General features: G+C 36.6%; 2 protein-coding genes and 4 non-coding genes across 6 annotated transcripts; 1 reads left to right on the forward strand and 5 right to left on the reverse strand.

The window, feature by feature from the left end:
• Nucleotides 1-2,002: 2,002 nt before the first annotated feature.
• Nucleotides 2,003-2,588, forward strand: LOC140795359 (uncharacterized). Its single transcript, XM_073147874.1, has 2 exons — nt 2,003-2,247; nt 2,325-2,588. Exons 1-2 carry the CDS (start codon nt 2,110-2,112, stop codon nt 2,511-2,513), a joined length of 327 nt encoding a protein of 108 aa, XP_073003975.1. The 5' UTR covers nt 2,003-2,109; the 3' UTR covers nt 2,514-2,588.
• Nucleotides 2,589-4,099: 1,511 nt separating this feature from the next.
• LOC140795832 (small nucleolar RNA snoR97) lies at nt 4,100-4,202 on the reverse strand. The gene has a single exon (XR_012110364.1). It is a non-coding gene; the product is annotated as a small nucleolar RNA snoR97 (small nucleolar RNA).
• Nucleotides 4,203-4,976: 774 nt separating this feature from the next.
• On the reverse strand, nt 4,977-5,090 carry LOC140795831 (small nucleolar RNA Z278). Its single transcript, XR_012110363.1, has one exon. It is a non-coding gene; the product is annotated as a small nucleolar RNA Z278 (small nucleolar RNA).
• A 95-nt stretch (nt 5,091-5,185) lies between these two features.
• On the reverse strand, nt 5,186-5,275 carry LOC140795830 (small nucleolar RNA Z223). The gene has a single exon (XR_012110362.1). It is a non-coding gene; the product is annotated as a small nucleolar RNA Z223 (small nucleolar RNA).
• Nucleotides 5,276-5,432: 157 nt separating this feature from the next.
• LOC140795839 (small nucleolar RNA snoR134) lies at nt 5,433-5,575 on the reverse strand. Its single transcript, XR_012110371.1, has one exon. It is a non-coding gene; the product is annotated as a small nucleolar RNA snoR134 (small nucleolar RNA).
• An 877-nt stretch (nt 5,576-6,452) lies between these two features.
• On the reverse strand, nt 6,453-12,258 carry LOC140794671 (uncharacterized). Its single transcript, XM_073146796.1, has 9 exons — nt 12,028-12,258; nt 10,287-11,050; nt 9,966-10,154; nt 9,755-9,863; nt 9,567-9,625; nt 9,313-9,484; nt 9,118-9,185; nt 8,082-8,502; nt 6,453-6,961 (listed from the first exon to the last, which is right to left on the reverse strand). The coding sequence occupies exons 1-9, from the start codon at nt 12,176-12,178 to the stop codon at nt 6,828-6,830; spliced, it is 2,067 nt and encodes a 688-aa protein (XP_073002897.1). The 5' UTR covers nt 12,179-12,258; the 3' UTR covers nt 6,453-6,827.
• Nucleotides 12,259-12,878: the final 620 nt, after the last annotated feature.

A 12,878-nucleotide genomic window follows, 5' to 3' on the forward strand; every position in this document is an offset into this window, starting at 1 on the left:
AGTCTGGTCATCTTGTTCCCCAAAGAAGATGGAGGATAGATCAACTGGTGGGTGGCAACATCAAGAGATGATTATTGATGGAGTTGGTGTTCGAGTAAAAGAGAAGACATACCAACTAATTCATGTAATTGTGGGTTCCAAGTTATAAAGGCAATATATTATTTGTAGGAATTGATGTAGACCTTAAGGAAGTATATAGTCTTTTTTTTCCCCTAAAAATCATATATGCACATAATGAGTGCACTTGCTTATGCTTGCAAACATAGATGCTCAGAATTTCATCACCAACCCTCACTGACACTTCACTTAATAGTACTTCCATTATTGCCTTAAACTTTATTATCTCAACTACCAATTTTTCCAACAAACTCACATCACTTCCATTAGAAAGAGAGTAGAGTAAACTGCACTACTTAGCCTATATTGGAAAGTTTCTCTAAACATAGGCTACAAAGATCCTTCTAACTTTCTTCATAAAATATTATATTTGATAATTAGTTGGTGAAAAACTTAAGCTATTAGATAACGAATATGTGCAAGTGGTCTAACGAGATTTAAATCCATATGAAACCATGTTAAATAATCAGTTAACCCAAAAACTTAAGTTGTTAAATAATGAACTAATAATGCATATTATGCCCTTTAATAAATAACTTTTAGAACAGTCAAAAATAATGTGTGTGTGTATGTATATATATATATAGCTTCTCTCATCTTAGACCACTTTATAGATCATTTCCTGTAACAAATCAGATGATATGGATCATGATGTACTAAGTGTTTCTTAAAAAACAAAGAGAAAATGCAAGATTATGCATGCCCTGTTATAATGCCTATCCCCCACTTGGTGCTAGCTACCAAAGAGAAGGGGAAAAAGCTAAGGTTGGTGAGGGTGCATACCTACTGTGATAGAAGAAGAATTGCTATCATGGACCACTAATAGAATACCACAAGGGCCAATAGTGTGGAAGCAAATGGGGGTGTCATTGCACACCATGTGAGGCCCCTTGTCTTGGCTGCCTTCAGCTTAGGCTTTTAGCCTACTTTGTGAAGTGGAGCTGGAATTTTATCTGTATCTTTAAGGAGGGTAAGATAAGCAGATGGGCACCACACAAAGGAAAAAAGTTTGACAAAGCTGAAGGATAGCATGAAAGTCATGGATCATTCAGACAAAAAATAAAGGGGGAAAAGCTTTACTTGAAGAATGGCCACTAATCTTGTCTATGTGCTAAACATTACAACTTATAAGACATATTACATGTAATAAATTCTGTCTGATGTTGTCGTCATGTCACAAATAAACAAGTGTGCTGAGATTCGAGCTCAAGAATCTAACCCATCTGATATTCCTGTTACAGCTCTATTTTAAGAATATATAGAAGAAAAAAGAAAAGAAAACTTCAAGATATCCTGCTAAATTCCACGAAGGAAAGCTGCTTGTAAGTTGTGTTCAGTAGCTATGTATATCCTTTTCATAATCATGTAGTAATAGCTCTTCAACATTCTAGATACTATGTACCAGAACAAATGCTTGAAATTGACATCTCACCATGAATCTATTCCATCTCACATTTGTCCTAGACTCCCACAACAAACAAAGGCCTTGGAATAATTATTATACGAAATAATAAAATTTACAAACAAGTAAATAACAGATACTAGGATATATAACTGATGATTAATTTAAAACTTAAAACTGTTAAATAATAAATTAATAATTTATATCATATGTTTAACTATTATTTTTTAGCATAAACAAGAATATAATGGTAGTTACTAGTTACCCCCAGAGAGGAACAAGACAACCACCATAAGAAGGCTCCAATACCAACGTCGCCAACCACCATAGGCTGACGTGTGGCCATAGAAAGACCACAAACCCCATGCCATCTGTCAAGGCACTAGTGGGTCCCAACATATCACAAAAGTGGGCAACCTAGCCAGCAACCACAAACTCGGCATCCTAGCAAGCAACTTGTGCTCTCCTTCCTAGAGATTTATATAAGAAAACCATCTCCTTCCCTCCTCTAACCATCCACACTGCACTTATAGACTTCTCCTCCTCTCCTAAGAGATCACCATCTTTAGAGCTTGCCAAAGTTTTTAGCCATGATGGAAGGCAAGGCAGTGATTGGCGAAACAGACATGCTGCAAACCATGCAGCAGCACGCAATAAGATTGGCAGGGAAGGCATTAGACCAGTATGATGTCACAGAATCTACTCAGATAGCTCGCTTCATTAAGAAGGTAAACGATATAAACTCTCCCTCATGGTTCATGCCATTGCTCTAATTCTCTTAAAGAAAATTATGAACTTGGTGCAGGAATTTGATAGGGTGTACGGGCCAGGGTGGCAGTGCATCGTTGGGATGGACTTTGGATCGTTTGTGACTCACCATTGTGGATGCTTCATCTACTTCAGCGTGGGAAGCCTTGCAATCTTGCTCTTTAGAGGCGCCGCCGCTGCCGAAGAAGGAGGGAGGTTCTTGGCAATGGAGACAGTGAGGGCTTGAGATAGAGGAGAGTGTTTTTAACTGTCACTTTCTTTGTGATGGAGAAAGGAATTATATTAGTTATCTTTCTCTTCACTGCAGTCTAAAGCTTCAATTATAAGACATGCAAGAATAGTAACAATGAGAAGCTAAAATAGCCATAATAATGCTTAACAAGTTGATAGATATAAGCTAAGTAGGTTGGACACTAGATCTTACAACTTGCAAGGCCCAAATGGGTATCACATTATATGCAACTTGAGCTCTTGCCATACCACTTGATTTTGTGCAACGTGTTCCTCCATAATATCTCATAGCTCTGCTTGTTAGAGCTGCCCAATAACAAGAACTTCAGTTGTAGGTATAGAAGAGTTTATTCTATGTAAGTGGGATCCTCATCTTTTATTCGTCAAGGTCAGTTGGGTGGGTATAGGATACTAAGCTGCTATAAGGATATTGTGGAAAGAGTTGAAAAGAGGGCATTCTCACAATCAAATTGCAAAAATTCTCTTAAAAGAATGAAAAGGGAAAGATTATCTTAAACACTTTTAGTTTATAGTTTCAATAAAAACTTAAAGATTATCTGACCAGATCAATAGGAAACGTGCATATAAACACAACCACAACTCAAAAGAACAACTGAAACCAAGAATAATGAGAAAACATTGTAAACATTGTGAAGGGGAGAAATACTGGGGGTCTGTTCACATTGCACAAACCACCTTGAGGCAGTACTAGAAACCAAGTTTAAAGTATCCCTTTCATCACATCTATTGCGGCTACATGCAAAGCATAATTTGGGATTTGGATCCTGAACACTGAAACTGATATAACCACAATAATGGATATATTTATGGAGATAGTATACAAATACAATTGGATACAACAACAGTACGTTAGATCGCTGGATACGTTGGTGACCATACATAAAACATTGAGAATAAATATATTTGCAGCCACCGTCAAAAGACCGGTTATACATAAGCCCTGATATGGATCCACTGGTGAAAGGAAAGAAAAGATGAGCTCCAAGTTCAAGACTTCGCAGGTGTCACCAATGAAGATTCCATGTTGAAGGAGTGGCAGCTTACATCAAAAACAATTTGATATGGAGCATAACAAATGAACTACAAACTTAAACAAAAAATACCCCTGCACTATCCCCTTAAACTTTGAGAAAATTTCAATGTCACGTTTCAGTTGGTTAGGCAAATCTGCTTCCGTAACAGTCATATCAGAACACATCAACTAAAAAATGACTTAGATGCTCTCGTTAGTGAGAAAGAACTTATTTTCATTTTGGTCCAATAATATTGAATGAGTATATCCGCCTCCCCTCTATCTTCATTATTCCCTCCGTGCTGTGGAGCAGCAATCAGGTTGCACGAGTCAGCGCTCCATTCACTGGAGGTGACCATTCTTGACTCCATGTAAAAGAAACACCCAAACACTTGAATTCAAGTGGCATTAGGAATCACCTGAATTCAAGTATAAGAAATCGAGATTGCAAAAGAAACAACCAAATACTTGACTCCATGTGGTCAAAATAAACAGAATTATGTGTTAACACTCCAAAAACAAAATAAAATTTTCCAATATAAGACAATGAATTTTGTGCTGTTATTTAACTCCAATCTCATATAATAAGAGACGAAGCTGATGACAACACTCAATTTCTGAGCTTTTCAGCCTCTGCACCCATTATCCAAATTATGTGAGAGGATAGTTAAGCTCAGGTTTATAACATTCATCAAAACGAATATCAAGCTGAAATTTTCAGCTACTTACATACCAGATAACAATGGAATGATACAGAAGTAACAATTTTATAAACTGTTTTGAAAGTCATTAAGAGAATGACCAGGAAGCTAAGATATTACTGCACTATTCTAGACAGATTCTGCACAACAGAAAAGCAGAAATGGGAAAAGAAATCTTATTCTCAAACAAGCACACACCTTAGTTTTATCCAAAAAGATTTACGGAAACAAGTCCTCAGAATCATCTGTTGATTCGTAATCCCTGTAAGCAGCGGCTTGGTTTCACAGCAGCCGTCCACTCTAGCACACCTTGCAAAATATTTCTCAAGTAGAAACCTTGATATAAGTTGATGGAACTACTAGACATGAATTTTATTTATGAATAGTGAGTAACTGCAGTGAAGCTACTACACTCTTGATACTACTCCTTAGCTGACCCTTTAACAACCTAAAACCGGCATTCATCAATTGAATATTTTGCATGAAGACAATATAGAGCTACTATTATGAAGACAATATAGTACTCCAACAAAAGGAGCATCAAATGGAAAATACATAGAGGCTATCTTCATTAGTTTCCTAAATCATGCATCTATCAAAGAAAGAGGCAGTGATTTGCATGACACAAGGTAATTATAAGCAACTTCTCGTGGCTTCTATTGAAATCAAAGACACAATAACTCCGTAGATAGAACGCCTGATACAAAACTTTAAGGAAATTGGTACTCAGATAAGTCCACTCATATCATCTGAATGTAGCAACTCCAAGTAGGTTCTCCCTGTAAAACAGGAACTTGGAGTTGTCTACACCTCGAAAATTGGTCAAATCATCATCGGTAACCAGTATATAAATTTCACCATCGCGATATTATAGGATATTATTTTATTTAATAACAAAAGATTAAAAGATTTGTACACTATTAAGAAAATGACCAAAGGCTCAGTTTTTATCAGCTTTCTCGATCATGAATTCTCTGAAGCAGAACTGGCATAAAGCTGTTTATTTTCTCATCAAAGCCTATCGCAAAATTTGAAATTTAAAGAAAAATATGCAAAGTTATTCATAAAACAAGATTATTGATTTAGGGGGGGACAACACTCACGGGTTGAGCGACGAAATCTAAAAAACCAGAAGGTGAGGAAAAGCGTAGCGAAAAAAAAACCCCCCGATTAAATATGTAAATTTAGCCATTGCTTTGACACAGATCAGTCACTACAAATCGTGATCTGCAACACAGAACGGCGAATCGATCTAGCACGGGCATTGGGGCATCCCTTCTCAATGGAGTACCTCAAAGGAGCCCGGGGTTTGGATCCGTGCCTCAACTCACTACCTCAACGGAATTCCTCCACTAATCAGATGTGAGTATTCGAGAAGAAAGATCGAAACTTTTTAAACTAATTCCAAGAAACATCTCTCAAACTACTTCCTAGATGCACCTCTACAAACAAGAACAATAAACAAAACAAAAAAGAGAACGAAAACGAACACTTCGGCTTGAAAAAATTAGACGACGAGAGGAATCGGAGCCGCCGTTCATGTGTTTATAGGAGGAGTTCACCATAAACGTAGAGCCCTAAATCCAGAAGGATCCAACGGCTTACACTGGCCGCCCCGCCAAGAATCTATAAGGGCGATCGAGCTGGGCTGGGCCGGCAAATTTTGAAACTATTATTGGGCTAATGAAGAAAAGCTATAGTCCCTCATCCCCTTCTTTTAGGGGGGAATTTTCAAATAACACCCTATATAATTTTTATTTTCTGATTAACAATGAGTTAATTAAATCTAACTTTTTTCAAACAGAAGGGTATATCAACCAAAAAACTCTATATTAGATCTAAAGATAATTTTTAAAATACCTAAATTACTGTTTGGTGGGATAAGGTAGACTAATATGGGAGAAGTATTTTAGAAATTTAAATAATAGAGTTACAATTAAGTATAATATGAAAACTATAGGGAAGAAAAAAGAAAACTAATTACAATATCATCAAAGATGGAAAGTGTTAATAAAAAAATATAGGGTGTTTTGAAAATTTCCCTACTTTCTAAAACCAACTTAATTCACACACAAAGATAACAACTGAAAATAACAAAAGTGATCACCAGATAAGGGAGCATAACAAAGTGGAGAATACTAAATGAACTTGGAAGATAAAAAAATTACAACAAAATGAACAAGTATTTGCTTTGCGGAAATGATTCAGAAATATCAACTCACTGTTACGAAGCCAGAGAGGACATTGGAGTATCTTGTCATGTAAACAATGAAGACATAATTCTACAATAAATGTGTGTAAATTTCTTCTTCTACAAAGCACAAGCCACAATAACCCAAGACTGAATGAACTTTTCATCTGAAGCAATGGACCATCACCAAATAATGTTCCACGATCATCATTTCACCTTTATCTTGAAGGATACATTGCCAAGCAACCTTGGTTACTCATACTTACAAAACAACCAAAAGAGAACTCCAAGCACAAGCCACTCTCATGTAAAGAAGTGGTTCGAGAAAGGCAGAAAAATTACACCGAAAGAGCGAAAATTCCTTTATACACATCTAAGCTACAGCTAGTGATACCAGGAACCAGGTCTGGGGTTTATCTGGTTCGGAGGATGTGCTCTGTATTGTGGCCTAGAAGGTGGAGTTGCATATGGTGGCCTAGAAGGTGGAGTTGCATATGGTGGCCTAGCATAATGTAGACCTGTGGATGAGAAGTTAATGTCAATAAGTAATGCGCACAGATTGTAGAGAGGTAATATGAATTTCCAATATCTATTTGTACACAGTAAAAAAAAGCATTTTTTATGCACCAAACGAACTTAGTTGCCCCTCTGCATCATCATACATAATGCAAAGGCCCAGAAGATAGTATAAACTATAAACTGACTCCAAAAATAGAACTATTTGATTGATATAGAGCACTAATTTTCAGATTGACCAATTCCTTGATCAGTAAATAATTTGAGTTTTGAATAAAGTGACCTTCACACCTTAAAGTTAAGATAGCTATCACTCAAGTTTGCTGCCCATATAGCCATCCCAATTGTAGTATATGTAAGAAACTAGAAAGCTACTTATTCCACAAAGGAATACTATCATAATTATTAATCAACAATATGTGTCCTCTGTTTCAAAACAGATTAAAAATTAGTTTGTTGCTTTTATAGTGCGAGTCAGCAAAGAATTCTCTATTTTTTCTTGTCAAAAGTGAAGGTGGCAAGATTTGTTCAGTTCAGGAATGTGTTTAAATAGTTAGGCAATAGTGTTGCAACACAGGATGTTAAAGAGATTTCCCATCTGGGCGAGATTAGGTGCTCACAAATGAAATAGGAACCAGTCTCTTTTTCATTCAAAACTGAATGAATGTCCTGCCGAGTCTACTCTGGTATCCTATTAGAATAAGTTAGAAGACAATTAGTTCAATGCATATTTAGGCTATCCACATTTACAAAGCAAATTTGAACATGTTCCAGATGTAAGTGGTGGATAGCATATTGTGAAGATTATGAAGAAGACTATTCTCAAACCAGAAAGTCCTGGGTCTTTATACTCAAAGGCTCAATAAGTAAAACTGTTATAGATGCTAAAAGAGTTATCTCGAATTATATCGTTCTTAGCCAATAAAGAACATCATTAGAATCTAAAAACATAACCTGATGTATATATTCAATTCTATATCAGAAAGGTAAGCAGACATTTATGAAATCCATGAACTATGAATAAAGAATAAGTCAATAAGTACTAGGAATAATAATAAGATGAGGGCAAAATACTGGATGTGAAGGGCAGCAGCACTGATAGCTGTCAGGTTGATTTCTTACCATAAGCATCTTGTGCAGGTCTGCACCATTCACTGGGAGGTTCCCTTTGGACAGGGTTACCAACACAAGGTGATCCACTGTAACATGGTTCTGCACTATAAAAGGGCATAGTTGATGGATATCCATAATTATCTTTACCAAAAGAACTTAGACTGTCAAAATCAGGTCTTCTGAAGGTCTCTGTTGCACCATATGTCTGGCAGCGGGTCATGTTACTCTGAGGAGTTAAATTGCCAGAAGTTCTAGTGTATGGATTTGAACCACCATAATTCCCGTAAGGGCCATGTTCAGCTGCATTTAGTGGAGGCCTACCATAGCTTGAACTGCCATAAGGCCTACCAATAGGCAGATGAATGCCCGGAGCACCTGATCTAGTACAAGAATCACCCAAGTAACCCAGCGCAGAATATGACGGATCAATCTGCAGTTTCCATAAACATGATCAGAGCCAGGATTAGATATTGAGCATGTTGATCTCCGCTCTCCTTTCAAAGGATACAACAAGGCAATGAAGTAATCAATGGGCATAAAATTTTGAATGAATTTGAAAACCAGAAGCAATAATTTATCTGTGAGACAACTTTCACAATACAAATTTATCCACAACAGAGAAATGAAACAAAAAAAGCACAATCAAGCTTGCCACATTATATGTCCAGAGACCTACACACGGATGATCTCAATCATGATGCGGAACTGCATAATCAATTTCCTTTATGATCACACTTTCCTTCCTCCCGACATGAAAGATCTAAAATGTTTTGATGATTGCAAATTAAGAGGTCTGTCTTAATTAGACATGTCACAAACAATTAACAAAAATAGAGTTAGACCAAAATCTCTTCCAAAACATGACTCTTCAAATGAGCATGTTCATACATTTTTAATGTTTAAACTTTACACTATTTCCTTTTATGAACAAAAGGAAGATTAGTCGATCGTTAAGTACAAGAAATCTACTAAAAGGGAAATAAATATGAAACCAATCCATCAAATCCACAGAAGGGAAGGGGTAAATCTCAAAGGGACACTTTACCTGGTTATTTAGGTTACCAAGAGAGGGAAGTGAGACTCCATGCCGTGAAGTCCTATAATCACCAGCTACTGAAGCACCATAGAATCATTAATTAAATAATTAGCAACAACGTAATTACTTGCTGACATATAGAAAAATCAGATAAGAAAAGTAGTAACTGAATATTCATTAGTGATGGTCTGATAGAGCAGACACCTGAAACAGCTTCCTTGTTCAAAGTATATGGGCTAGAGTATGTCTGGCTGGAGCTTTCACAAGCAAAAGGTGAGAAATCTTTCTTAGAGTTCATGCCGGGAGATCCTAGAGCATGCTTCATTTCATCTAAGTGCCTCTGTGCTTCTTCTCTGCATAGCTCTGGAAACATAACCTTAATATTATCAACATATGTCAGTGATGTATTCAGCACCAAAAATATTTATCAAAGATAAATACTGGAATTAGTGACGTACCTCATCAAAATATTCATTTGAACCAGGCATGTCCTTTGTCATCGGTAAGACAAAGTTGGCTGAGGGGAAAAAGAAGAAGATGTTAGAGAAATCTATGATTTCTTTCATATTTTATTAATTTGAAATATTTGCAGGGTAATTAAAATGCACAACTCAGAAATAAAATACTTTGATATCTTGTTGGATACCTATCATCTCATTTACTGCCTCAGCAGGTACTTCTTTTCCCATTTCTTTAAATCGTTTCTCTGCCCGAAACTTGAGCTCAACTTGTGATGGGAACAGAACCACTGCTATCTATTGCATTCAAACATGATACATATGTTACAATTCACAGAATGTTGAAAATCAGACTTAAACTTAAAACTATTATAGGATTTGTAGCTATCTTCAACTTACCTTGCGGTAGTTACTAAATGTCCTCAATTTGCGGTTACGAGCACTCTTGTAAACATTTGTTTGATCTATAATGTAATTGCGAGGTATCTTTGCAGCCCTTGCTAATAATGTATTAAAAATTCCTGTTGCACGATCCATCAAGCGCTCAAAACGTTCACCATAGTTATGCTTACGTAATAGTCCTGGCACCTGCAATGAAATTATGCTTGTAAGTCATAAGATAACTTGTTACTGGAAAGCAGATTGAAAATTAAAATGAGCTAAATTAAGATATTTAGATAGAAATTCAATAATAGAAACATGATATCTAGGACTACGCACCTTCATTTGGTCCAACGCAAGGTTAGTCCCAAGCACCACATAACGTTTCTCTGGATGTTCCTTCACCCATTTTTCCGCCCATGTGGTCTTCCCGGAGGCAGGCAGACCTACCATCATTAGAACTTCACATTCTCTTTGGCTTGTGAAAATGGGTCCAAGAATTGCATTACCATCAGTAAGGGCAGAATTCCACGGCTTGCAGCCAACCTCTGGTAGCAGTCCATCCTCCAGACAGAATTGCAGCTGAACCACAACATTTTTCAACATAACATGCGGAAATAGTGCAGATTCCCAGGGTAGGTCTTGCAATGTAGTATCGACCACCCCAAGACCTTTGGAGCTTGCATCAAAATGCCTGGCAACACCCAAATGTTGACCATTTTTAGAGAATGCAATTGAGGCAAATGGTTTATTTTCAAGGTCCACTGCGCAAACAATTGTATCGCCGACGCCAAACTTTGTACCATAATCAGAAAACTTGCCTGCGCTTGAGAATTTGCCAGTTCCACCAAATCCATAACTGTGTTCTGTTTCTCCAAGGTTTCCAACAGGATCATCCCCTCTTGAAATACCAACACGGCACAGATGCTGCTGATCAGAAGGTATGTCAGCCACATCAGCAACCTGCTCGGAAATGATTTTGCAGCCAAAGCAATACTTCCCTCCAGTTATCCCAACTGTAGCTCGGGCGCCGGACCAACAATAAGCAAATCCACCTTCATGCAGTGCATGTCCTTGAAGACCGTCTCCACTAACATCAAAATCTGAGAGAAATCCCAGGAGAATATTATTATCAAGACTAGAGAAAAATTGTGATTCAATTAATAATTAAGGCTGTAAGGCTAACAAATACAACATAGCTATCCCTTCTTTAATACAGTTGACTATATAAAAGTCTCTCGGTTCTCGCATTCTTATCCATAATATGACCATCTCTCTTCTTGTTATGTTCCCTAGACTCCTATTACGTCCTCATTTTCCATTTTCCCATAATAACAAAAGTTCCGAAGTGTCTAGGTAGTAAACATAAATGTATATATAAGGAGGTTGCAACGCCAAAATCTGTGTTTCTAACCCAGTCAACAGTGTGCACCAAAAGTTTCATCAATGATCATCATCATCACAGTAATTGAACCCTTCTCCACGTATTGAGCAACATAAACATGTCAATCTTAACATGTAGAAACCCTCAGCATATAACTGCATTCTGAGGTTGGACGAGTCTAAATTAAAATTCCAAAATTGCATTTTGAAACAAAAGACGAAGAAGACTACGCGCCCATTTAAATCAATAAATGAATATTCTCTTAAAAATAGAAAAATAAAGGAGTAAATTTTCTGTATGGTTTAAAGTGTAAATCCAATTAATTCTAACTAGAAGTTGCAAAATTGTAACTCGGGGTAAAGGACAGAGAAGGTTACGAGAAGATTTAAAAAGAATGTTTATTATCTTAAAAAAGATAAAAAAAGAAAGAAGTGAAGTTTCTGCATCCCGGAATTATTTGAAATCTAACTCGGATTTCCAAAATTGTAGGTTGAAGAAAACGGGTGATAGTTTCTCAAAAACCACCAAATAGAAACGAAATTTCCACTGCATCAATAAAAACCGATCGGCAGCAAATTTACCAACTTTACATGACATCAATCCAACCGACCATGGAAACCAAAAGGATCGCTGAGTACAAACCCTAGGATCGCTAATAGTGCGGATTTACAGAAGATGACAGAAAAAGGAGGATACCTAGGTCGCAGTCGGCCGGGTTGAGCTCGGCGCGGAATGGGCGGCACGGTTTCCGAGGAAATAGAGAAGACGCCGCCGCTTCCGGACGGGCCCTCTTCGCCGGTGGCTCTTCATAGGATCCAGGTTGCGAGTGGTGTGGCTTCGACGCCATGAGAAGAGAGCTCGGAAATCACCACCACTGTCTTCTCTTCTATGAAACACACGACATGAGCATGAACGGTGGACTGTTACAGCCTAAATCGACCTGATATCACGTGTTTAGCTCGTGTAAGAAGGTGACATTTTTCCACTATACATTATCATAATAAAATCACTTTATTTTTGTATCATTTAATATCTTGGTATAAATTTTTCATCCAAATTAATAGTACCAAGCATCCAAACTTTAAAAAATAGTTAACTTTTTCACACTAAAATAATCTTCTATTATTATATATAAATTAAGGAATAATTGGTGGGAGAATAAACGGTGTGTTATTGGTTAATAAAAAACCTCCTCTTGGACAGAAGATTGATAATTTAATTTTTTTTATTAATAACACAAAAATTAGGGGGGTCTTATTAATTATATATAGCTCTTAAAAGTTTTTTAATTTACTTTTATACTCCTCCAAATTTGTAAGTCGTTTTGCTTTTGAGTGGATAGCCTTTTAATTACTTTCGAATAAAATCTAATAAAATAAAATAAAATGATTTTTTTAGAGCAATGTCTCGAAAAAAATAATAGTATTTTTATCCTTTTACTTTTACTTTATTAACAATTTAACTATTAGTTAACTTCTACTAGTATATGTGAAAGCAAAACAAAAATGTTGATATACGTATAAAAATAAACTATAGAGGCGCCTATG

The sequence above is a fragment of the Typha latifolia genome, chromosome 9 (assembly GCF_019914945.1).
Source record: "Typha latifolia isolate L0001 chromosome 9, TyphaL0001v2, whole genome shotgun sequence".
Classification (NCBI taxonomy): domain Eukaryota; kingdom Viridiplantae; phylum Streptophyta; class Magnoliopsida; order Poales; family Typhaceae; genus Typha; species Typha latifolia.